Consider the following 26,720-nt stretch of genomic DNA (forward strand, 5'->3'; position numbering starts at 1 on the left):
TGCTCAACTGGAGACAGTGAGATTGTGTGAGTCAGTGCCCCACTTTTACAAGGAGGATGTCAATGAGACTGAGGCAGGGGCTGACCATGTACCCCACCTATCTACAACAAGGCAATGGTTATCAGAACTCCACTTTTTCCAGGGTAGTATCAGCAAAGCCCAGCAAGAAGTACAACAGACACCCCCAACCCGCCTTTCATGCTACAACTAAACAAGGGGACTGCCTGTTAAGAAAGAAAATTAAATAGGTTCCAGAGTCCTGAAATATAATATCCAGATTTTCCAGGATACAATTACAAAACACTCATCATAACAAAATCTAGGACAATAACAACTTGAATGAAAAAAGACAGAAACCAACATTGAGATGAATTAAATGTTGGAATGGTCTGATTGGGATTTTAAAGCAACTATCATCAAAATTACAAATATGCCTGAAACCCAATGAAAAAATAGAAAAAGCTCAGCAAACAGATATGTTAGAGAGAGGGGAGGGAGGGAAAAAGAGAGAGAGAGAGAGAGAGCAGGAACAAAATGGAAAGTAGAGAACTGAAAAAACTCAATAACTATATTTTTTCAAATGGCTGGGTAGGATCAATAGTAGAGTGGAAATGAAAAAGGACAGAATCAGTGAATTCGAGAGCAGATCAATAAAATTTACTCAATTCAAACAACAGAGAGGAAATTGACTTTTAAAAAAATGAACAGTCTCAGGGATCTGTGAGATAACAATAAAAGAGCTAACGTCCCTGAAGGAGAGGAGAGAGAGGAACTGAAAAAGTACTTGAAGAAATAATGGCTGAAACTTTCACAGATTTTCACAAAGAAAAATTTTAAACCATAAACATAAAAGAAGCTGAGCAAATCCCAGATAAAATAAGCCCAAAGAAATCAATACCAAGTTACATCACAATTAAACTTCTAAAGACAAAGAAAAAAAATCTTGAAAGCAGAGACAAAAGATACTGCGAAATTTACTGTCATTTGAATTGATATTCCCCACAAATAATAGAGATGAAAGGAGAAACAGACAAATCCACAATTATAGCTCAAGACTTCAACTCTTAGACCCACTCTTAGAACTACTAAACAGTAAATCAGTAAGAATACAGAACTGAATGATACAATCAACTAACAGGACCTAAGTGACATATATAGAACACTCCACTCAAAATCAACAGCATATATATTTTTTTCAAGTACCAACGAAACATTCACTATGAGAGACCATACTGAGTCATAAAATAAGCCTCATCAAATTTAAAATGACTGAAATTATACAGATATCTTCTCTGATCATAATGTAATAAAACTTGAAATCAGTAACAGAAAGACAATAGGAAAATCTCTGAACACTTGAAAATGTAACAACGTATCTAAATAATCAGTTGATAAAAAGGGTAGTCTCAAAGGAAATTTTAAAAATATATAGAAATGAATGAAAATGAAAATACAGCCTACCAAAACATGTGAGACAGTTAAAGTAGGATTGAGAAAAGTTTATAGCATTAAATGCTTATATCAGAATCAAGGCAAGATCTGAAATCAATTATCTAAGTTTCTACTCCAAGAAACTTAAAAAGAGAGAGAGAGAGAGAGAGAGAGAGCAAAATAGGCCCAAAGCAAGCAGACAAAGGAAATACTATAGACAGGGCAGAAATCAATGAAATTGAAAACTGGAAAACAATAGAGAAAATCAATGAAAGAAAAAGTTGGTTCCTCAAAAAGAAAAAAAAAAATCCATAGAACTGGTAAACCTCTAACCAGACTAACAAATCTAAAAATACTGAGCTCCTGTAAGCCATGTGGCATGGCCAAAAAAAAAAAAAATTGTGTGTAAGGATGTGGAAAAATAGGAACTATCATACACTTCTGGTGAGGATGAAAAATTGTGAAGCCACTGTGGAAAAAAGTCTGGCAGTTCTTCAAAATATTAAACATAGAGTTACCATGTGAATCACAAATTTAATTCCTAGGTAAATACCCAAGAGTAACATGTCCAAGCAAAAGTTATACATGAATGTTTATAGCAACGTTATTCACAATATCTAAAAGGTGGAAACAATCCAAATGTCCATCACCTGATGAAGGGATAAAGGAAATTGATACAAAACAAAAATATTCCATACAAGGGAATATTATTCAGTCATAAAAAAGAATGATGTATTAATACGTGCTAAAACACGGAAGAAACTTTTTTAATAAATTTATTTCATTTACTTATATTTGGCTGCGTTGGGTCTTCGTTGCTGCGCGCGGGCTTTCTCTAGTTGCAGCGAGCAGGGGCTACTCTTCGTTGCGGTGTGTGGGCTTCTCATTGCAGTGGCTTTTCTTGTTGTGGAACACAGGCTCTGGGCATGCCGGCTTCAGTAGTTGTGGCTCGTGGGCTCTAGAGCACAGGTGCAGTAGTCGTGGTGCACAGGATTAGTTGCTCCGCAGCATGTGGGATCTTCCTGGACCAAGCCTCGAACCTGTGTCCCCGGCACGGCAGACGGAATCTTAACCACTGTGCCACCAGGGAAGCCCATGGAAGAACTTTGAAAAACATTATGTAAAGTGAAAGAAATCAGTCACAAGAGGCCACATATTGTTTGATTCCATTTATATGGAGACAACAATAGATTAGTAGTTGCATGGCATTGGGGAGATGAAGGTATAGGGGGATGATAGCTAAAGCGTATGGGGGTTTCTTTTGAGTTGATGAAAGTGCTCTAAAACTGACTGTGGTGATGATCACTCTTATCTGTCCATACACTAAAAACGACTGAATTGTACACTTTAGATGAGTGAGTTGTATGTTATATGAATTATATCTCAATAAAACTGTTATTTCTTAAAAATGATAGGAATACTTTAAGAGGATCCAAAAGCTAACCTATAATAGCTCTCAATGCCCAAACACAGAACAATTTGAGCAACATAATAACATAATAGTATTGGATGAAATTAAAAGAGTGAGGGAAAAGGAACTGACCTAAAAAAAAAAGAGAGCAACAACATGAGTGAATCTTAAATGAATTTTGCTAAGCCAAACCCAGGAGATACATATAATTCCATTTGACATTCTGAAAAGGGTAAAATTGTAGAACAGAAGACAGATCAGAGAGTGCCAGTGGTTGAGTGAGAAGGTGGGTTGAATAACCATGGTTGGGAATAAAAGAAATATCCATACAGATATAAATAAATGATGTAATAAATAAATGCTGGAAATGAAAGTTTTCCCTTACAGGGGGTTCCCGATTAATAAATATAGAAGAAAGAGGTGAAATATAAAATCACCAATTGGAACACCACAGTAATAACTGTTGTAGGCAAGATCCACCAGTGAAAGCTAAAATTAGTAGCCAAAACTCTAAGTAGGAATAGTATATTTGCATAGCCTTAAAGGTTCTCGCCCCAAATTTACTACTAAATGTGGTGATTTAAAAATATGATCCTAAATTTGAGATGGAGCTTATTCCGCTCCCACTGAGTGCACTGGACTTAGTAACCCACCTCTAAGCATAGATTGGAAAGGGAAAAATCCTAAAGATATAGTGGAGAAACCTGTCAGACATCACCTTCACCAAGTAACCAAGGTTAATATAAGTTGTGTTGATATCATGTGTCCCCTCATATATAGGTAGGACACCTCCTCTCTGTGGTATTCTTTCTAAAAATTTATAACCTCAGTCCAATCAGGAGAAAACATCAGACAAACTCAAAGTCAGGGACATTCTTCATAATATCTGACCACTATTCTTCAAACATCTGAAGGTAATAAAAGACAAGGAAAGACCACGTAACTATTGCAGATGGGACGAGACCAAACAGACTTGATGATTAAACATACTGTGGTATCCTGGATTGAATCCTGGATCAGTAAAAGCGCGTTAATGGAAAAACTGATGAACTCTGAATAAACTCTGTAGTTTAGTTGATACAATTGTACCCGTATCACTTTCTTAGTTTTGGTAAATGTACCATGGTTATGTAAAATGTTAACAATTAGAGGGACTTCCCTGGTGGTCCAGTGGTTAAGAATACGCCTTCCAATGTAGGGGACTTGGGTTTGATCCCTGGTGGGGGAACTGAGATCCCACATGCCACAAGGCAACTGAGCCCGCATGTGCGCGCAACTAGAGAAATCCTCACGCTGCAACGAAGGTCCCATGTGCCGCAGCTAAGACCTGATGCAGCCTAAATGTTAACAATTAGGTGAAACTGGGTGAAGAGTATATGGGAACTATCTTTGCAACTCTTCTGTAAACCTGAAGTTAGTAAAAAAAAAAAAAAAAGTTAAATGACATTGATCAAAAAGAGTTAACTACATATTCTTTTATGAAAAGTTCATCATAAAATAATACACCCATATGCTCATACTGTGCTAAAAATGTCATGAGCATGCCCACATAAAAGAATGTATATTTGGTTCCAGGTAAAGCTTTTCTGAGAGATGATAAAGTGCTTTCTTCTTAAGTTTGGTGTGTGAACAGTTTCTTACATAGGAACAGTTTTTATTATTAATACTGAATTGCTAGGTTGCTTTTTTCCTCATTCCGGAAAATAACTAGGCTGCTCACAGATATTATTTTAGTTTACATAGATTTATTGTCTAAACTATAGAAGATAAATTTATCAAAACTAAAGTAACATCTGTCCACGTTCATAAATGAAATTCATGTACCACTTTGCTTCTCTTGGTTTGTGTCTAGTCGAAAACGCACACTGCTTTGACATACATCTCCGGGACACGGACAGAATCCAGGGTCCAGGTAGCAGGACTGACTATATCAGATAGTAATATCTCAATTCAGTCACCAAGGCAGAAACTCTCCAGCTGATTTCTAAAGGAGTGGGCATGGTGTATACTGGGCAGGGTAATCTTAAGAAACGTACTGAACAATTTATGTGCCAGACGCCATCCTAAGGTAGAGCCACTTTTCCAACCCAAGCTGCCAGGAGCCAACTTCTAGCTCGCCGCCACCGCGCCACGCCGCTCTCTCCCTCTGCGCATGTGCATCCCCGCCTTCTCCTCCCGGCTCGTCCTCCCCCGGCCTCCAGCCCCTCGTGGGAAGCAGTCCCTGGCCTCCAGGTCCACGCGGCGAGGGAGCTGCGGGTGAGCCCCAGAGGGTGGGGGCGAGGGCCTAGGGGACCCCGCGCGGCTCGGGGAGCCGGCGGAGGCAGCGGTGCCGGGTGGTAGGTTGGAGCCCCGCGGACATCGGCAGGACCCCAGGAGTCTGCGGCGCCTGCAGAATTGAAGGGACTGCAAGCGGCGGCGCCTCTGCCTGGAGAGGCCGGAGTCCCACGCGGGAACGCGGACTCTCGGGCTCGCTCAGTCCTCAGCTGTTCAGCCCTTAAGTTGAGCGGGCGGCGCCGTCGTGTGGCCGCGGGTGGGGAGTGCGCGTGCGTGACGTGTGCGCTAGGCCCGCGGGGAGGGAGCGGGGTTGTCAAGGGGAGAGCGCGTGCGTGACGTGTGATCTGGGCCTGCGGGGAGGGGCGAGGAATGCGGGGAAGAGCGAGTGCGCGTGCGCATGTGCGCGCGCGCGCGCGCTTCACGTAGTGACGTGTGCGTGTGCGTCGCTTGTGCGCTGGGATTACTGGGCGCAGGGAGGATGTGGGAGAGAACGACTGCCCCAGGAGTGGGGCTCGGAAATACTTGAATTTCCTGGACCAACTAGCCGCTGGGAGATTTGTCTTGCTTAGCTGTAAAATGCGGATATCTAGAGTGCTTGCCGCACTGTGTTGTTTTGAGCGCTCACGTTTTGTTAGCTGCTGTTGTATTTAATTGTTTTGTATGTAATACAGGCGGCTGGAGCTTGGATAAGTCTCTAGGGCCTCCATTCCTCAGTTAATTAGTTTGTGAAATGGGATTGGAGGGGGCTGGACCAGCTAGCCACCAAGGCCTTTTCCTGGCTCTAACATCACCCAGATCCCAAGTTATTATTTATTATGTATTCATTTGTTATTTGTTGTGTATAATCATGACACGGTATCCTGAAGCCATCGAAGGCTGTGTGACGGTGGAAGGTCTGAGACAAATTTAAGAAGAGAGAGGTGAGCTGGAGCTGAGATGGGTGGGCATGCAGACTGCACAGGAAATGTCACCTGTTTGGAGAGTTTGTGAAGTCATGGTCGGGGTTGAAAGGCTCACCAGCCATAGCTAAGGAAATTCTGTCATTGTCTGTCCCTAACACCTCCTCCTCCCCCTCATTCTCCAGTCACTGTTTCCTGAGGTGAGCTGCCCTCAATGTCCCATTTTTCATGGCATCTAGAGAAATGCTGAGGTTCCTGCTCCCCCGCCCGGATAGACGCGCAGGATGGTAGTGCAGGCAGGTCCTTTTTGGGTTATCTGTTGCTTACTTGAAAAATGAAAAAAAAAAAAAATTGAGCCTGAGAAGGTGAGTGGCTCAGGTCATGCAATTTGTTAGTGGTAGAATCGAGGTTGAAAGTCAGGTCTGCAGATTCATGGGCCACTGCCCATTTTGTGACTGTTAGGTCAAAGTTAGTTTTTTATTAAAAGATCCTTCTGAAAATTGTAAGCAGGTGAGAACATTAAAAAAAAGAATCTTGCCTTAAACACTCCCATCCCTTTTTTCAGAGGTTTCTTGTATTATCTGACCTCATAGGATTAATGATGTTAGCAGATTACCAGGTGAACAATATGGTCTGAGGTGTTTTTCTCCCCCTACAACATCAGTTTTGGCAGATCCATAGTGTTCCCTCCTTTAGATTACTGTTCAATGTTAAACTCATCTCATGTTTTTAATTTTTCTGTGTCACAGAACCTAAATTGGTAATAAATCAGTAAGAAACAAATGTTTACATTCACTCAGTGAAAAGTATCATGTCTAAGCTCAACATAAATCGGAGCCACACATGGACAAGTAAGTATCTTGTGTGTGGAGCTGTGTAGGCAGGTGAATCCAGGAACTGCAAGGCAGGCCAAGTTCTTACTTCCTTCTTCCTTCTCCCTCAGCTCTCCCTCCTCCACTAAGAGTGAAAAATGAACAAATCCCAGGTGAGTTTTTTTTGTTTATTTATTGCCATTTTGTCTTAAAATGCATCTTCTGAAGTTTCTAAAGGTTTATAAAACCTCGTGTCAGCTCATTTGTATTTCTAGCTTGAGTAGCAGGTAGTCCTGGCTTTTGTTTCTGCATTTCCATTTCCATTTCCACCTAATACATGCAGTCTTGCTTCTTCACCACCACTCACCTGAATCAGTTCTGGAAAAGACCACCAAATTGTAATCAAATCCAGTTTTTGTCTTTGTCTTAGTCTTACTTGATGCTTTTGCAGCATTTGGTACTATTATCCATAGTCTCTTTGTTTTGAAAGTCTCCTCTGTTGTTGTCTATGACACTACCCTCCTAGCTCTCCTTTTCCTAACTTCTGTCCCTCATGAAGTTGGCTTTGCCTTTTGCCCCAGCATTGCTTATCACTGGGTTTATTGCTTATCCCCTGCTTATCTATCCTTAGCCAACTGCCCTTCCCAGTATACCTATTTTTCCTGACTGTTTTTGTCTTTTTTAAAAAAATGAAATAATTAAAAATTGTTAGTATATTAACATGGTTAAAAAAAAAAGTAAGTGATACAAAAAAAGTAAGTAAAGGGACTTCCCTGGTGGTCCAGTGGTTAAGACGCCGTGCTTCTACTGTGGGGGGATGTGGGTTCGATCCCTGGTCGGGGAGCTGAGATCCCGCATGCTGCTCGGCGCAACTAAAACATGAAAAAAAAAAAAAGTAAGTAAAAATTCACACCCCATCCTCTCTGTAGCTGACGCTTCCTCCAGGTAGGATGACATTTATTTCTCATCTAAACTGTGACACTTTCACTGAGAGTGAAAGAGGTTTTATTAACAATTATGCTGAGACAGCTGGCATATATTGGGACACTCCCAGACGAACTGCAGTGTATTGTCACCCTACTATAGGTATACATTATTTCTATTTCTTGTTTGTCCTCCCAGTGTTTCTTTATTCAGTTGAAAGAAAATATGTGCTCCCGGCCTTTATTTAAAAGGGAATCTATTATTAGAGCTTCTTAAATTTAGATGCACCTGTACATCCCTGGCAACGTGTTAAAATGCAGATTTTGATTTAGTGTATCTGGGTGGGGACCTGGAGTCTGCATTTCTAATAAGCTCCCAGATGGAGTTGATTCTGCTGCTCAGGGAACCACACTGAGTAGCGAGTGTATACACTATTTCCCATTCTTCTTCTTCTTCTTTTTTTTTCTTCCCCCTTTTTTCACTTCTTTTTTCAGCCTGTTGCCAGGGATCTTTCTGTAACAGAACATCTTTCTTTGTTAACAATCACATGGTAATTCAATTGCGAATGTTCCATAGTTTATTAAACTAGTTATTAACTATTTCCAACCTTTTGCTACTACAAACCATGTTTTAATGAATAGCCTTGTACATGTAGATTTATTCTATCAGATAAATTCCCAGAAGTGAGATTGCCAGGTCAAAGGGTTGAATACAATCGATAAACTTGATCCTTTTGGTGGGATTATAGATAGTATCATTTTGTATTTCCATTGGTACTGCATGATAGTGCTTTTTCTCTGTAACTTCTCCCATAGAAATACGTGGTTCACTTTTGGATTTTGGCAACTGATAGGTAAAAATTAGTATTTTATGTACTTTACATCTATAATTATCTTAACTATGAGAGAGGTTGAAGATTTTTTTCATGTATCTAAAAGGTGTCTTATTTTTATATTTCTGTGAACTATCTGTTCATATCTTTTGCCCATTTTGCTCTTAGGTTTCTGGCGTTTTTCTTTTTTTCAATGTCTGGTTAGATCTTTGTATATTAGGGATACTAATGCTTGTCTTTTATATGAGTTATTTTCTAGTATATCATTTGTCTTTTGATGATTGTTCATGGTTTTTTTTCCCCATGCAGGTATTCTGCTTCAGGACACCACATTTCACTTAGTCATCATGTTTCCTTAGGCTCCCCTTGGCTGTGACAGTTTCTCAGACTTTCCTTGTTTTTGATGACCTTGTCGGTTTTGAGGAGTACAAGACAGGTGTTTTGTAGAATGTCCCTCACTTGGGAATTGTCTGCTGTTTTTCTCGTGATTATATTGGGGAAATTGTTTTCTTAGAGAAAGACCACAGAGGTAGAGTGCCATTTGGTAACATCTTATCAGGGTAAATGCTCTCCACATGACTTTTCACTTTTCAACAGATGATGAATCACTTTTGATCACGTGGCTGAGGTCATGTGGTCAACTTTCTCCACTGCAAAGTTATTCTTTTTTCCTCTGTTTTCATACTGTACCCTTTGGAAGAAAGTGGGGAGTTATGCTACACCTCCTTCATGGTGGAGTATCCACATAAATTATTAGGAGTTCTGCACAGGAGACTTGTGTATTTATTAACTCAGTCAGTGTTGAATATCAATGTGAACTCACGGCTAGTTATTTTTTACCTTGTTTATAGTCCAGTACTACCTTGTTCATTTTGTTGCTCAAATTGTTTCAGCTTGGTTATTAAATAGAGCACTTTCAACTGGTTCCTGTGTCCTTCTGATGTACCCCATTATTGTGTTTTTGTCTGAGTACTTCTTCTACACTTTCTGGTAGTAGAAGATACTCCAGGCTCATCTTATATTTCCTGCCCTAGAATTAGCCATTTTTCCCTGAAGAGATCTGGTTCCTTTTATTGGAGCATGGTATTAGAAACCAAGATTGGGGGGCTGGATTGCTACTGGTTTCTAATCCCTTAAGAGACCCTCTCAGCTGACTGAACAAGAAAATATATATGTATACTAACTCACATATATACACATATCTATAAATATTTCAGTATGTAACCGTCTGTGTTTGCATTAAGCTAAGTATTATTTCACACTGATGTCCCCTGCTGTAATCATTATCACATGGAACATTCTAGCCTTCTCTCCTTACTTGTCTGGAACTCCCGTTCTAGCAATCTGGCTACCACCATCCGCATTTCATTTACTTAATTGTTCAATTCCAGCATACATGTATAAGTGATTTCTTTTTTTTTATTTTATTTTTGTGGTACGCGGGCCTCTCACTGTTGTGGCCTCTCCCATTGTGGAGCACAGGCTCCGGACGCCCAGGCTCAGCAGTCATGGCTCATGAGCCCAGCCACTCCACGGCATGTGGGATCTTCCCAGACCGGGGCATGAACCCGTGTCCCTTGCATCGGCAGGCGGACTCTCAACCACTGCGCCACCAGGGAAGCCCATGTATAAGTGATTTCTGAGTCATTAACCCATGGACTCTTGGTTTCTTCCAGTTTTTGGTCACTATGAATTAAGCTGCTAGAAACATGTGGGTTTTTACATAGACATACATTTTTAAATAGCTAGGGTGTGAAATTGCTTGATTATATGTTAAGACTGTTTAGCTTTGTAAGAAACTGCCAGCCAATTTTACAAAAGTGCTGTATCATTTTACATTCCTACCAACTGTGAATCAGAATTCCTCTTGTTCTGCATCTGGAACTGAAACTGATGTTGTCATTGTTTTGGATTTAACTGTTCCAGTAGATGTGTTATGGTATCTCATTTTTGTTTTAATTTATATTTCCCTAATGACAGATGATATTGAGCATTTGTTCATAAATTTATCTGCTATCCATATGTCTTTGCTTGACATGTTTATTCATATCTTTGGTCCATTTTTCTATTAGGTGATTTGTTTTCTTACGATTAAGTTTTCAGAGTTCTTTTGCGTATTTTGAATGTAACTTCTTTATTAGATATATATGTTGCAAATATTTTCTTCCAATCGCGGCCTCTCTTGTTGCGGAGCACAGGCTCCAGATGCGCAGGCTCAGTAGTTGTGGCTCACGGGCCTATTTGCTCTGCGGCATGTGGAATCCTCCCGGACCAGAGCTCGAACCTGCGTCCCCTGCATTAGCAGGCAGATTCTCAACCACTGCGCCACCAGGGAAGCCAAAATATTTTATTTTAAATGAAACCCAACCCATGTATTTTTTTAATGGAATGTGCTTTTTTCTGTTGTATTTAAAAACTCATCACCAAATCCAAGATCACATAGATTTCCTATGTTCTATATTGTCTTCTAGAAATTTAATAGTTTTGCTTTTTTTTTTTTTTTTTTTTTGCTCAGTACTGAATCTTCTGATTGATGAATGTGGAATATCTCTCCATTTATTTAGATCTTCGATTTTTTCCATCAGTTTTTGTTTTTCTGCATATCCCTGAAATATATTGTGTTAGATTTATATTTGAATACTTTTTTTTGGTAGTCGTATTGTAAATGGTTTTTTTTTTTTCTTTTTTTTTGCGGTACACGGGCCTCTCACTGTTGTGGCCTCTCCCGTTGCGGAGCACAGGCTCCGGACATGCAGGCTCAGCGGCCATGGCTCATGGGCCTAGCCGCTCCGCGGCATGTGGGATCTTCCCAGACCAGGGCACGAACCCGTGTTCCCTGCATCAGCAGGCGGACTCTCAACCACTGCACCACCAGGGAAGCCCAACAGTTGACTTTTTATTATTGACCTTATATCCTATGATGTTGCTATATTCACTTATTACTTCCAGGATTTTTTTTCTTTTTCTTTTTGTAGATTCTTTGGGACTTTCTACATAGACGATGTTGACTTCAAATAAAGACAGTTTTATTTTTTCTTTCTAATCATATTTCAGTTTTTTATTTTATTTCAGTTTTTTTGTTTTTTGTCTTGTTGTAGGTCTTTCTGTACTAGCTAGGACTTGAATAGGAGCATTAAGACAGGACATCCTTGCCCTATTCCTGCACTTAGGGGAGAAGTGTCCAGTCTCATAACATTAAGTATGATGTTAGCTTCTTCATTAAGTTGGGAAAGTTCCCCTCTATTCCTAGTTTGCTGAGAGTTTTTATCATGAATGACTGTAGGATTCTGTCAGATGCTTTTTCTTCATTAATTGATATGATCATGTAACTTTTCTTCTTTGGCTTATTGATATGTTGGATTATATTGATTGATTTTTTTAATGCTGACCCAGCCTTCCATACCTGCAATAAATTCCACTTGGTTGTGGTTTGTATTTCTTTTTATACATTGTCAGATTTGATTTGCCAATATTTGAGAATTTTTGCATCTATGTTATTGAGAGACATTAGTCTTTATTTTTCTCATAATGTCTTTATCTAGTTTTGGTATTAGGGTAAATGTTGGCCTCATGTAATGAGTTTGGAGGTGTTATTTACCAGAGGAGATTATGGAGAATTGTTATTTTTTCCTTAAATGTATAGTAGAATTCACCAGTGATGCCATCTGGGTTTGGTTCTTTCTATTTTGGAAGTTTTAATTATTGATTCAGTTTTTTTTTTTTTAACAGAAATGAGTCTATGCAGGTTATCTGTATCTCCTTGTGTGAATTTGGTAGCTGTGTCTTTTAAGGAATTTGTCAATTTCATCTATGTTACCAATTTTTCAGGAATAGAATTACTTGTAGTATTCTCTTATTATTTTTTTAATGCCATTAGGCTTAGTAGTGTCAACCTGTCTTTCATTTCTGAGATTTCCAATTTGCCTCTTTTTTCTTTTTTTCTTGGTTAGATTGAAGGTTTATTAATTTTGTTGATCTTTTCAAAGAAGCAACTTTGGGTTTCATTGGCTTTTTGCATTTTTTTCACATTTTCAATTTAATTGATTTATTCTGATTTTTATTATTTCCTTTGCTTGGTTTAGGCTTAATTTGCCTTTTTTCTCTAGTTTACTAAGATAGAAGCTTAGGTTTTTTATTTTAAATCTTTTCTAATATATACATTTGATGCTATAAATGTCCCTCTGTGCACTGCTTTCACTGCATCGCACAAATTTTGATACATGGTATTTTCATTTTTATTCCATTTCATTTAAAATATTTTAAAATTTCTTTTGAGACTTCTTTGACTTATAGGTTATTTAAAACTTATAGGTTAGACTTATAGGTTATTTATAAGTATGTTGTTTAATTTTCAACTCTTGGGGATTTTTCAGTTATCTCTTGCTTATTGATTTCTATTTAATTCCATTGTGGTCTGAGAACATATTTTGTATGATAGCTATTGTTTTAAATTTGTTAAGGTGTGTTTTGTGGCCAGGATTATGGTCTATCTAGGTGAATGGATCATATGAGCTAGAATAGAATGATAGAATATGTGTTTTATTTTTTTGGATGGAATATTCTACAGATGCCAGTTAGATCATGTTGAATGATAGTGCTGTGCAGGTCATCTGTATACTTAATGATTTTCTGCCTGCTCAGTCGCTCAAGATAGAAGACTCCAACTATGGTTTTAGATTTGTCTATTTCTCCTTTCATTTCTATCAGTTTTTGCTGTATGTATTTTGATACTCTTTTGTTAGATGAATATGTTTCAGATTGTGTCTTCTTTCTCTAATATGATTTGAACCCATCTAATGGTTCTTAATTTCAGATATTGTAATTTTCAACTTTGGAATGCCCATTTTATGCAAGTATGTATGTATCTGTGTGTGTTTGTATACACATGTATCAGAGGTCCCCAAGACCATCACCAGGTTCAGTGATTTGCTAAGATGACTCAGTATGTAGTTGTACTTACTGCTATCACTTATTGAAGTGAAAGGATACAAAGCACAATCAGCAAAGGGAAAAGGCACATGGGGCATAGTCCAGAGGACACCAGGCACAAGCTTCTAAGAGTCTTCTCCCAGGACACACTTAAGTCCTCTAGCGGTGAGATGTGGCAACAGATTTGAAATGTCTGCCAGGGAAGCTCAACAGACACTCAGTGTTCAGCATGTTTATCAGGGGCTAGTCACATAGGTGCTTTCTGCTTAGCATATAACAGAATTCCACACTCCAGAAGGAATGTATGTGTGCAGCAAAAACCATATTGTTTACACAAACAGTTTAGGCTCAGTGAACCATTCTTATTAAGGACTGGTAAGAACCCTCCTGAAATCCAAGTTCCCAGATGCCAGCCAAGGAACACCCTTGTAGCAGATCTTTCAGAGGATAGCAGTCTCAGGCCTGCTCTGTTAATTCTTTCTCTACAACACACATACCACATATCTGTTGAACTTCTCCCATCCTTTCATTTATTTTGTTCATATTTTCCTCTATTTTATTGAACATATTAATCATAACTCATTTTGAAGTTCTTGTTTGTTCCAGTATCTGAGTGTCCTATGGGTACGCTTTTCTTTTCTTTTTTTCCTTGGTCTTTGTCTCTTCATATAACATGAAATTTTTTATTGGATGCCAAACATTGTATTTAACAACACAAATATTGGTAGAGGCTCCAGAAAATGATCTCTTTTAGCAGAGAGGATTCATCCATTTCTCTGTTGGGCAGGTAGAGTACAGGACGGGTCACTTTAACCAGTCACGGGTTGAGCTCGGTTAGGGCCTGTACCGTATTAATTTTAATCCCTCTGTTCATTTTAACAACTGAAAGTTTTACTTCTTTAGTGACAGTTAACTTTATAATATAAAAGATAATATGAAAGAACATTTTCTTGGTAACCCCAGTCTACTTTGTGCATAATGCTAGCTCCTACAATGTCTAATTTAATAAATGTTATTGTGTATGTCTCCTTATCAGGAATAACATTTGTAGCAACTAGTTCCACCCCCTTAGTGGAAACTCAATTTGTACAAGATATTACTTTTTTCCTACATAGGATAGCATAAAAGAAGGCAATTCTATATACCAATTTTTAGTAAACTCTAAAGAGATTAGTTCTTTTAAATATTTACCACTCATAGAGCTCTGACAATTTCATATAGAAAAGGAATATACTGTTACAGGAACAAGTGTCATTCAAAGATGTGTGTGTGGACTTCACCCAGGAAGAGTGGTACCTGCTGGATCCTGCTCAGAAGATACTATACAGAGACGTGATCCTGGAAAATTACAGCCATCTTGTCTCAGTAGGTAAGAATTTTTTCTCCATGTGAACGAGTAGCATGCATTTCTTAGTTGATGAAACATAAGAACTCCCTGTGGAATTTTCTGATGGAGATTCAAGGGATCAGATGACTGATCCCTTTTGGCCACTATAAGGAATGCTATATTCTTACCTCTTTAAGGATTGGTTCATTTAGGCACCTCTTTTAGGTAGCTCCTGAAGCTATACATTTCTTCCCCATCATTTTTTCAGAGCCCCCGAAGCCATAGACCTGTGTTATTTTCTTTACAGGGAATTGCATTACTAAGCCAGAAGTGATCTTCAAGATCGAGCAAGGAGAAGAACCTTGGATATTAGAGGAAAGATTCACAAAACAGTGCCGTTCAGGTGAGTTAGTGAGTTCACAGGCAGATGGAAGCCAGAGGAAATGAGATCTTAGGGCACTGGTTTATGGTTTATGAACTTTGAACTATTTTTCCAAAAAAACATTTTTTAGCCCCAGACCTTTGGAAGTGATTAAGGACAGTTGGCCCACATCCCTTTGTTACCTTAATCACATTCCTCCATATGTCACTTTCACTCATAAATGCTTCCCTTTGTTATTTGACATTTTAGAGTGATTTACCTATATCCATAATCCAAACTCATTTGGCTTCATCTGAGATAATTTTTCTTGGTTACTTTATCTTTTAAAATTGTTCACCTTCTCTGTATTGTCTTTGGACATCTCTTGTTAGGTAGTATGTATTCATGCAATACTTCCATATATTCACTTAACAAATATATGCTGAGCACCCAATATGACCCAGCTATGTTTATAGGTAATTAAAAGAATGTCCCTATAATCACAGAGTGTCTATTACAGTGAGGGACAGAAAAGCATACGTGTGTGTATAGGTGTAGGTGTGTGTATGTGTATGGAGTTATACATGCTTGTATACAACACACATGGTGTTGGATGGTGATAAGTACTGTAGAGAGTTAAAGCAGTGAAAAGGGGGTTGGAGAATGATGGCATGTGCTATTTGGTGTGGAAGTCAAGAGAAAACCTTTTTGATGAGGTCCACAATAGACAAGTCTCTAATAAATTAAAATGTAAGCTCTGTGGATTCTGAGTATTCCAGACAAAGGGAACATCAGGTGCTGAACTTCTCAGACAGGTGTGCTCTTAGGGTGTTTGAGGAATGGCAAGGATGTCAGTGTGGCTGGAGGTGAGAAGGCCTGGGGAAGATTGGTAGTAGATGATGTCATAAGTAGTATGTACATGGGAGACCCATTAATTTTATTTTGAGTGATGTGGGAAATCCGCAGGCTTTTTTGAGTAAACATAAATCAGATTAAGCTATAAGATTGGATTTACAATTTAAAAGGATCTCTCTGACTTCTGTGTGGTGAATATGTGGTGGGTAGATGATGTTTAGGCACGAGCAAGGAAGGAATAACAGGACACTATGTACTCGGGAGGAGAGAGGCTAGTGGCTAAGGCTATGTTGGAAGTGCTGAGAAATGGTGGATTTGTACATATATCTTGGAGGTGAGGCCAAGAGGATTTGCTATTGGGTTGGATACAGAGTGTGAGAGAGAGAGGAGTTGAGCATGATTCCAGTGATTTGTCTCAAGCACCTGATAACTTAGCGTACCATTTACTGAGATAGAGAAAATTTGGAGGAGAGATTATAGGGGAGTTACTACAAATTTTACATTTGGACACAAGAAGCTGAGGTAACTGTTAGAATCTGGGATTAAAAAGGCGATTTCATATATACATCTTTTGAAGTACATAATGAGGCCAGACCTAGAAGTATCCATTTGAAAGGCATCAGCTTTAAGTGGTGTTAAAGTTTGGGGCTAGATGAAGACTTTTAGATTAGAGATTGGCAAACTTTTTTGTAAAAAACCGGAGAGTAGATATTTTAGGCTTCGTGGGCCACACATGGTCTCAGTTGCTGCTGCTGCTCTTCCTCCTCCTCTTACCTCTTCCTCCTCACTCCCCTCTGCTGCCTCTTCTGTTGTTTTCCCTCTAAAAACATAAAAAACCTCCTTAGTTCTAGGACCACTGCCTTACAGTCATAGTTCGCTGTCTTCTTTTCTAGAGAGTGATTGTAAATGAGAGAGGTAGTCCTGGGATGGTACCACTTTTACAAGGTGTGTAAATCCATTAAATCTCATCATTAGAGGAGACTGAGAGGAACAGTCTGAGGTACAAGAAAATTAGAGAGCCTGGTTTCCCAGGGGTCAAATAAGGAACATTCAACCATCCATTACTGCCTTAAATGGTAACCATGGGATCAGGGTTTTTTCAAATACTCCTGATATTGTTTTCCTTTCCATCTTCTTCATCTCTTCATTTTCTCACTTTTCACTGAAAACACTCAAAACCATAACTGTGTCTCTGTTCTGTCATTCCTGACTTGATCTAATTCCTAATTGGTTTTTATTTTTTTACCTAAAGCATCCAATTTATCTTTCACTAGCCTAACAAATTTGCTCCTTATTAATAAATGAATTTACAGTCTCCTTCCATTGACTGTCACAATGTGGTCCTGTTCTATATATCTCAGAGTCTTTCTTTCTGCTCTTCAGAGTTTATACTAAACCTCATACTATCTTATGTCTTAAATTTCACTTATAAATATTTTATCCTTTTTCTATAACTTTTACTTTTATTTTGCCTTTTCAGAAACTTAGTTAAAATTGTAAATGTAAAGTGTTTAAACATTGCATGGTATATAGTAATGGCTTGTCATTATTTCACTTATTTTAAGTTAGAGATCAATTTTTTGCTGCAACTTAAATAGTCCATATTTTGTAACCCTAACCCACTAGTATCTGTATCCCAAAAACTCAGACCTGATCATATGACTGATGCTTGGGGTTTCTATCATTGTTGAGATTTTGTTTTCCCAAAGAGAAGGCCCTTTCATATTTTTCCTGATTCTGATATTTTAATAATTACTGTGTTGAGCCAAGTTTAGAAGACATCAATCACTCTTTTTCATCCATTCAGAAAGCATTCTATAGTACTCTTCCTAAATGCACATTTCCTTATTTTATCCTCATGTACAGGTTGGAAATAATTCATATGCACATTACTTTCTAAGAATGATTAATGTACTGTGTCCTCAATGAAGTCAGAGGAAACAGGATTTTGGTAACACCTGTCAAGAGCTAGACTGTGGTCATGACAAAGGATTTAGCATTGAGCACTGGATTTGTTTTATTTTACAGTGAATTAAACAGACAGTAACTTCTTCTAAGGCAGCAAGTGGAAGCTAAACATGGTAGGGATGTTGTAGAGTTTGTTGGCTTTTATTCTTTTTTTTTTTTTTTTTTTTTGCGGTACGCGGGCCTCTCACTGTTGCGGCCTCTCCCGTGGCGGAGCACAGGCTCCGGACGCGCAGGCCCAGCGGCCATGGCTCACGGGCCCAGCCGCTCCACTGCATGTGGGATCTTCCCAGACCGGGGCACAAACCCGTGTCCCCTGCATCGGCAGGCGGACTCTCAACCAATGAGCCACCAGGAAAGGCCGGCTTTTGTTCTTTTATTAGTATTTTTGTGGTTTGTTGTTTTAAATTAAAGTAAGTAGCATTTCCTGAAGGATGTCCAGGTCCCAAGGAGAGCCAGGGCTGGAGTGTAGCTAATTAAGTGAAATGTGTGTTGTTGGGATTGAACAGTTTATGAGCGCTCCAGCTAGAGTTGCACAGATAGTTTTTGTTTTTGTTTTTTTTTGTTTTTTTGCGGTACGCAGGCCTCTCACTGTTGTGGCCTCTCCCGTTGCGGAGCACAGGCTCCGGACACGCAGGCTCAGCAGCCATGGCTCACGGGCCTAGCCGATCCGCGGCACGTGGGATCTTCCTGGACCGGGGCATGAACCCATGTCCCCTGCATCGGCAGGTGGACTCTCAACCACTGTGCCACCAGGGAAGCCCCACAGATAGTTTTTAATGGATTTGTGGAATTGTGATTTGAACTCTTACTGTGAATCTAGTTTTTGTTTTGATTTGTGTTTGCCAGGATAAAAACTATTATCAGTTAGTCTTTGGAGCAGTGGGCTCAGGACTGTTCTAGATTTTTTTTTAACAGGTTATTAACATTGTTGCATTGAGTACCAACAGTAAAGTATAGACAAGAATTTTTATGATAAAGTTTGTTGAAGGTCTCAGAACCATATAGAAAAATGTGATCATTATGGGTCTCACCAGTAAGTAAAAGCCACAGATGAGGCTAGATATGAAAGCAGAAAACCTCACTGTAAAGATAAACCTAGATATAAAAGCAGACTTAAAAATCAGTATTGCTTCAGAAACAAAATTGTTTTGGGGAAAAGTAGACCAGCAGACTGAAGTAAAGAAACATATGACTTGATGGTTGGGACAACTTCATTAACGGCTATGAGAAAACCAAATGAACCTGGTCGTTTTGCAGAATGGTCTGCCCCTCCTCTATTTTGTATTTCCTGTTGGGCATTTGTGTTGTTGTGAATCACAGCTAGATAGAGAGTTAGAGTCTGGGTTAAAGCACTGTCCCTTAAAACATGAGGAAATAGGTGCTTTCAGAAATTTATTTTTTTTTTCCATTTTTTTATTAGTTTCTGCTTTATAACAAAGTGAATCAGTCATACATATACATCTGTTCCCACATCCCCTCCCTCATGCATCTCCCTCCCTCCCACCCTCCCTATCCCTCCCCTCCAGGCAGTCACAAAGAAATTTATTTTGATGTTGCTATATCAAATGGGAAAAAGAGGAATGGCAACATGCATATTAGTGAGGATCCTACCACAGTAATCAAGCTGTGGGAAGATAAGGACAAGAAACCATAATCTGCCTCTGTCAAACTGAGTACTTCCTCTAATATGTTTCTCAGACAGCCTATTTTCCTTTAAAAAAAACAAAAACAAAAACAAAAAAACCTCCTTTGTTGAACTCATCCAGTTCTCGGAGTTTCCTGCTCCCTACATGAACAATGCTCAGAAAATCTCCATCCCTTGCTCACCATGTCTTGAGTTCATTTCACCTTCTCTAGCCTGCTGCTCTTACAGTATTTAAAAAAATAATTATTCCATGTGAATTAAAGGAAAAACTAGATCCTGGGCTAGCGGACAATTCTTCTGAACCTGAGGAGGTTGGTGTTTTCAGAACTTTAGGCTGGTGTTGATGTGTAGAGTAGAAGCAAGTACTCTAGTAGGAATCCCACCCAGCAGTCAGTGTCTGAGGGGATTAGGACTAGACTCTTCTGTCTCCACCAAACATAGTTCAACCCCTGAAAGCCCTTGTCTACTAATCTTCAATGTCACTTGATTCAGTGTTAAATGTCTCTGTTGGGCTCACTCCATTCTCTTGAGCTTCCTGATTTCCGAATCAGCCACTCACCAGTTCCCTGTGCTTTGAATTTATTTTACCTTTTTCTGTCCAGTTCTAAAGGTTATATTAATAAAGTATTCCACTGCAGCATGTATTTATTTTCCACTCAAACCAGAAGGGTAAAGGAAATGTATACTTGGATTTAATTTACACCAGAAAACTGAGCCTAAAACAAAAGAATTGACTGTGTAATAGGGCATTAGGGTAAAAGTCCAATTCCATTAGCAATGTACTAGGATTTATAAGATGTGGTTATTTTTCTCATTTCTAGAAGACTGGAAAGTTGATGACCTGATAGAGAGCAGCCAGGAAAATGAAGATGAACATTTCTGGCAACTTGCTTTCACCAACCAAACGTTAAGTACAGATAGTGGTGACAGAGTAAGGAAAACTTTAAATCTAGGTACAGACTCTGTTCTTTCAAGAAATTTTCTGTATAAGATATGTGACACATGTGAAATGAGTTTGAAAAATATTTCAGGCTTAATTATTAATAGAAAGAACTATTCTGGAAAGAAGCCTGATGAGTTTAATGTATATGAGAAATTGCTTCTTGATATTCGGCATGAGAAAACTCCTACTGGAGGGAAATCTTATAATCAAAAAAAGAATGTCCTCAATCATAGCCAGTATCTCACTCAGCCAATTTTTGACCCACCTTTTGAGTATAATGAAAATGGACAAGGCTGCCATGGGGAGGCAGACTCTTTCACAAACAAGAAAGCTCAGATAGGAGAGACACACTGTAAATATAATGAATGTGGAAGAACTTTCATCCAAAGTTTAAAGCTTAATTTATCTCAGAGAACTCATTTGGAAATGGAGCCATATGAATGCAGTATTTGTGGGAAGTCCTTCTATATGGATTTAAGATTGGGGCATCAGAGAGCTCTTACAGGGGAAAATCCTTATAATGAATATGGGCAGATTTTCTGTGACAGTTCAGCTTTCATTATCCATCAGGGAAATTACACAAGAAAGATCCCCCATGAATATAAAGTAAGTCACAAAATGTGGGAAAAGTCAACCCTCTTTAGACATCAGATAGTACACATGAGGGAAAAACCTTATGAGCACAAAGAAAATGGAAATACTTTCAAGAAGAAGTCACATCTCACCCAACTTCGAAGAGCTCACTCAGGAGAAAAAACCTTCGAATGTGGTGAATGTGGGAAAACATTCTGGGAGAAGTCAAACCTCACTCAACATCAGAGAACACACACAGGAGAGAAACCCTATGAATGTACTGAATGTGGGAAGTCCTTTTGTCAGAAACCACATCTTACCAACCATCAGCGAACACATACAGGAGAAAAACCCTATGAATGTAAGCAATGTGGAAAAACGTTCTGTGTGAAGTCAAACCTCACTGAACATCAGAGAACACACACAGGGGAGAAACCCTATGAATGTAATGCATGTGGAAAATCCTTCTGCCACAGGTCAGCCCTAACTGTGCATCAGAGAACACACACAGGAGAGAAACCCTTTATATGTAATGAATGTGGGAAATCCTTCTGTGTGAAATCAAACCTCATTGTACATCAAAGAACTCACACAGGAGAGAAACCTTATAAATGTAACGAATGTGGGAAAACCTTCTGTGAGAAATCAGCTCTCACTAAACATCAGAGGACTCACACAGGGGAGAAACCCTATGAGTGTAATGGATGTGGGAAAACCTTTAGTCAGAGGTCAGTACTCACTAAACATCAGAGAATTCACACAAGGGTGAAAGCTCTTTCAGCATCCTGAACGTTCTGAAGCCTTTATCCACTCTTTCAAATTCGTTACACAGGTTTTTAAAATGAGATTAATGAAACCCAAAGAATGCCACAAATTATTAGAAAGTGAGGTTTTGTTGTACTTCAGATAATTAGTACTAGAATAAAACCTTATAATGTTTTGAATATGTGAAAGCTTTCAAGAAAAATTAAAACTTTCCATCAGAAAATTTATATTGAGGGGAAGTTCATTTAAATAATATGGCAAAAACCTTCATCTCGAATTTATGTTATGTAGTGCCATATTCTGGATGTGATGCCGAAATTTTATTGTAAATATAATGGATGATACTCATTTACAGTCATATTCACAGAATCTCAAGTTTAAAAAAGTTAAATGACAACACCATTAAACATTTATGTGAAGAGTCCTTGATGTTTGCAGGCCTTACGTGAGTATGCTAATATCATAGAAATTTGAGGTATTCTTGATATGTATATTAGAGCCCAATATACTTGTGAAGAGAAACTCTGAACCCTTAGTTAAATAACTATTATGGTCTATATTAATATTTCCCACACTAGATACCATCAGTGTCTTTATAGGTTGACACAATTATGTACATATGTATATGTAAATATGTTTATACACACATACCAACACACAGTGGTGTACTGCAGTAAGCTTATACTGGCTTGCAAGTACTGCTGATTGTTAAATTTTCAGGAATTTTGTGAGCCAGTTGTTAAACAGAGTCATTATTTAAAAATTAAACTATATAAACTTACAGTTAAATATTAAAAAAGCAAGGGTAATAAGTACTCAACACTCATCACTTCCTAATTATTTTACAGTATTTTGCTGCTATCTTTGTTCTTTAGGTTATTTGTATTGTTGAATCTGCATGGTGAATACTGTATGTGCTACTGGACATCTCTTCCCAGCTCTACATTCAGTGCCATCATGTTGGTAGCTTGGCTTTAGTGGGAATATTTACACCGTGATAATTGGCAAACTCTACAAATCAGGGTTTTGTTTTCTCAGAGAACCTGTAGTCACATATTTACAGTAGCACATCACTGTGTATTTATGAAAATACATTTGGAAAATTTAAAGTACAAGCCACATACCCCTTTTTCCATTTCCTGATATAAATAAATGGCTATGGCCATTATTGCTGAATGGCCTCTTCAATAAAGAAGCCAAAATATGTTTTTGTGAGGTTTTTAACTACCTCTGCATCAATCCTATTCTAAATTCTACCAGAGTCTCTCTGTAGTATGGCCAGTATATGCTATTTTACAACCATATTGCTTACCTTTCTTCTGACTTTGCTGGCATATGTGAATGAGTATGGCCGTTTTTACTGAGCTTCCACTTCCATAAAAGAGCCAAACAATATTTTTCTGAGGTTACTCAGCTGCCTTGGGTCAGTCAATAATGTAAATGCTATTAATAACAATGATATTTACATAAATTTCGCAAAGGTTAACATCAGTTATGAACAGTAATGCTCACTGCATTCTACAAATAAAAAGTAGTGGTGTATAATGAAATGCCTCTGTCATATTCTTGGTGCTTCATTGCTGTATCTATTTAGGCATGATGTGTGTAAACCGAGTTGTATGTAACAAAGGAACTATGTATTTGTATTTAATTTAATAGACTGTAATATACTGTCTCTCTCTCCTTTGTCCCACTGTTTCCTTTGCTTCCTTGGAACACATTGAAAGCAGTTCCAAGAGATACTGCCCACCCAACAGCCAATCCTTGCTTCGTAGTTGCTGGGCTGTTTTGTCTCTTTGTCCATCCTTCCCCCAGATGATTTAGGGATAAATCCACATTAGTCTAAGTTAATCATGAAGATTCTATTCTAATGATTTTGTTGGGATGGACATGTGAGCAGTGAGATATTTGGAAAATATTCTGCAGTGCTTTGGGGAAAGATCTCAGTGATAAAATATTGTCATGGCATGGGAAGAGATTGTCTCTCTTCTGCTGGACATTTTCATGTCTGTATGTTACACTAGATTATAGTTGTGACCCTGAAGGACAATAGCCTGAAGATAACAGTACACAAGATGGGAAAAGCCTGGCTCAGAGATGACGTCACTAAGCTGCACAACTCTTTTTGGACCTGCTCTCTGCTAGGAGTTTGTATTACTGTGGCAATAGTGGCTTCTTATTTATTCTCAGGGATGTCTGTTACTTAGACCTGAAGGCAGTCCCCTGATACAAATGAATTCTTGTCTAAGTGTTAATGTTCTATACAGCAATTTTAGGGAAGAATTACTTTTGACAAGTTGGTATAGGGATGGCTGTTAGTATCAGCCATGGTTCTGGTGAAAAACAGAATTCTGCTTCAACTAAGAAGACTTCAATGGCAGACTTATTATAGTACAGTAGTTTGTGCCCAAAACAAGGGATATTGAAGCACCTAGAGACTAGTGTCATCAGGAAGCCATTACCATTCTAAGTACTGAAGGGGCAAAGGATGGAAGCAAGTGTTACCAGAGCCCAATAAGAGATGCTCTTATGGAGGAGGGGCCTCCTCATAGGAGATATTGTCACTACCAAAATTTTGGCACGAAATCCCCAGAACCCTCAGATGCCACCTGCAGGTGAGCACAAGTGGGCACAGAGAATGTAGAAGGGAAGGTCTGGATGGAGCTATTGGAGAATAAGCGGCACAATGGTTTTTATTCCTGTAAATTCCTATATAAAGGCTCAGTATTAGAAATAAAGTTATTCTACTAGTTGAAAGTTAAGTGTTTCTGCCTCATTGTGCTGTTACGTTGTCATAAAGTAAATTCCTTTTGGAACTGAGCACTGTGGCAGGTTTGTCTTTCTTTTGGCATATGTGAAGCAGACGTGTTAAATTGATTATTCATATAGCCCTACATGGTATTTCTTGTCGTATATGGTGTGAGGTTAGCAGCTCTCTGTTCTTCCAAATAGCCAGTCCTCTCTGCACTGTTTGATTAATTCATCCTTTTTCTTGTTGGCTTGATATGACCAGTTGGGATAACTGGTTACCCCCCTCGAGAGCATAATCAGACTAGGTGTTTACCTCACATGTTATAATGAGTACATTTTTGTGTGGATTTTTAATTGAAATATATTTTGACAGTATTTCTGATTGGCAAAATTCAAATGCCCATAAAATAAGACTCCACTGTATTATAAATTCTCTATAGGTAGATATATATGGAATAAAATACATGGCAAAAGGCCCAGGATATCTGCTGAACTAAAAGCCAATAGTTACTTCAGGGGAGGTAACTGTTGGGGTAGAGTCTGAAGAATAGTCATCTGTTATACTCCAAAGAGTATTTATGCCCTCTTCTCTCAATATGGGCCCTGGTTAATCAGCACAGTCCTAGGAAAGCTTAGGAAATTTTGCTACCTCCTTGGGCACCAGTCATGGCCACCATGCTTCTCCAAGTTCCTCTTCTATTTTAAGGAATGTGATTAAAGACTGACAAGAGCAGAGCATGTCTTCACAAGGGGCTTCAAGGAATTCTGAACCCCGTCTTATTCTTTAAGGACTTGGGCTTCTTTGTGGGGGGTTAGACAGCTGAGAATTCTTGGCTGTGTGTTATTGGAAGTAAGTTCAGGGTAAGATCTGCTCCTTCACATAGGGATAACTACCCCTATTTTGTAGATGAGGATACTGAGCCCAGAGAGCATCAACCATTCCATCCTGTGGACTCCAGACATGCTCAAGGTGGGGCATGCAAGATATTAAGCATCACTTCACTACCTCCTCAAGCATCTGAGGGGAACATGCTCTCAAAACAGTGGTGTCTAAGAGTAGACGTCTGTTCCTCAAGATTATGTAGTGGCTATTGCAACTTTTCTACATTGTTCTAGTAATGTAACCTGTTCTTGTGAGCATGGAGTTGGCATTTACTCCAGATGGCACCATCTATTCCTGGCTCCACATCTGTATTCATCCAGGAATGATCCTTTGTTAAAATAGGCCAATGAGAACCCATCCTAGAATATTTTTATTGAGAAGTCATCGTGACCAGATAGTTTGTGTCCTTCTTGCTACCAGCAGCCATATCAAGAAAATATATCTGCAAGGGAGAAGATGATGGTGACAAGTGTTATAAAAATAAAATGGGAAAAGTTGTCAGAAAGATGGTTTGATTTTACGTAGTGTGGAGAGGGAAAGACCTCATTGGGGAGGCCAAAGTGGAGGAAAAGAGCCACTGGATATCTGGAGGAAGTTGTGTGTATATGTGTGTAATACATACACATGTGTAACCTGTTTTTGTTTTTGTTTTTTTTAAATTGGGTCCATTTTCTGTCTTGAACTTGACCTCCCCTTGCTTGGTATGCGCTATCATCATGCCTATGCTTGGCAGGGAAAGGTGGAGCCTTGGCCTCTGGGAGGGTTTAATTCATGGGTATCCTAGATGTCCTCAGCCACTACCCCTGTTTATTGCCCCCAGTTGGAGACTGCAGCTGTAGTTGCCCTGAACCTACCCCTTTATCTGTGTTTTTCCGGGGAAGCCTTATCCTGTTGAATCCGTTATTTTCACTTAATCTTCTGCCACCCCAACACCATTTATTAAATAGGCCCATTTCTCTTCACTTTTTAAAAAAACACTACCAATATCATATACTGAATTCTTATGACAATCTTAGGACTTCACATGTTTTTTTACCCGACTCAAAACTAAAATATTTAGATTATTATAGCCATTAATGACACATCTTTAGATAAGCATTTGTCTTTATTTTCACAAAATGTTTGGCTCTTCCCATT

At 38.8% G+C, this 26,720-nt stretch overlaps 1 protein-coding gene across 4 annotated transcripts; it reads left to right on the forward strand.

Moving 5' to 3' along the window:
* The first annotated feature begins 5,014 nt into the window (after nucleotides 1-5,014).
* ZNF248 (zinc finger protein 248) lies at nucleotides 5,015-26,650 on the forward strand. Of its 4 annotated transcripts, XM_060108424.1 has the most exons (7): nucleotides 5,024-5,098; nucleotides 5,983-6,036; nucleotides 6,765-6,866; nucleotides 6,959-7,000; nucleotides 14,755-14,881; nucleotides 15,147-15,242; nucleotides 20,490-26,649. In XM_060108424.1, the coding sequence occupies exons 4-7, from the start codon at nucleotides 6,986-6,988 to the stop codon at nucleotides 21,971-21,973; spliced, it is 1,722 nt and encodes a 573-aa protein (XP_059964407.1). In that variant the 5' UTR covers nucleotides 5,024-5,098; nucleotides 5,983-6,036; nucleotides 6,765-6,866; nucleotides 6,959-6,985; the 3' UTR covers nucleotides 21,974-26,649. The 4 variants fall into 4 exon arrangements, with proteins under 4 accessions (XP_059964414.1, XP_059964407.1, XP_059964427.1 ...); XM_060108431.1 differs by lacking the exon at nucleotides 5,983-6,036 and having other exon boundaries at nucleotides 5,015-5,098; XM_060108444.1 differs by having other exon boundaries at nucleotides 5,029-6,036; nucleotides 20,493-26,650.
* Nucleotides 26,651-26,720: the final 70 nt, after the last annotated feature.

The sequence above is a fragment of the Mesoplodon densirostris genome, chromosome 1 (genome assembly GCF_025265405.1).
Source record: "Mesoplodon densirostris isolate mMesDen1 chromosome 1, mMesDen1 primary haplotype, whole genome shotgun sequence".
In the NCBI taxonomy this organism is placed as follows: Eukaryota; Metazoa; Chordata; class Mammalia; order Artiodactyla; family Ziphiidae; genus Mesoplodon; species Mesoplodon densirostris.

Excerpts from the sequence above, each read along its gene's own strand:
- ZNF248 (XM_060108431.1), top strand. Across the intron at positions 14,882-15,146 it reads CAGCCATCTTGTCTCAGTAG|GGAATTGCATTACTAAGCCA; the intron begins GTAAGAATTTTT and ends TTTTCTTTACAG. Across the intron at positions 15,243-20,489 it reads CACAAAACAGTGCCGTTCAG|AAGACTGGAAAGTTGATGAC; the intron begins GTGAGTTAGTGA and ends TCTCATTTCTAG.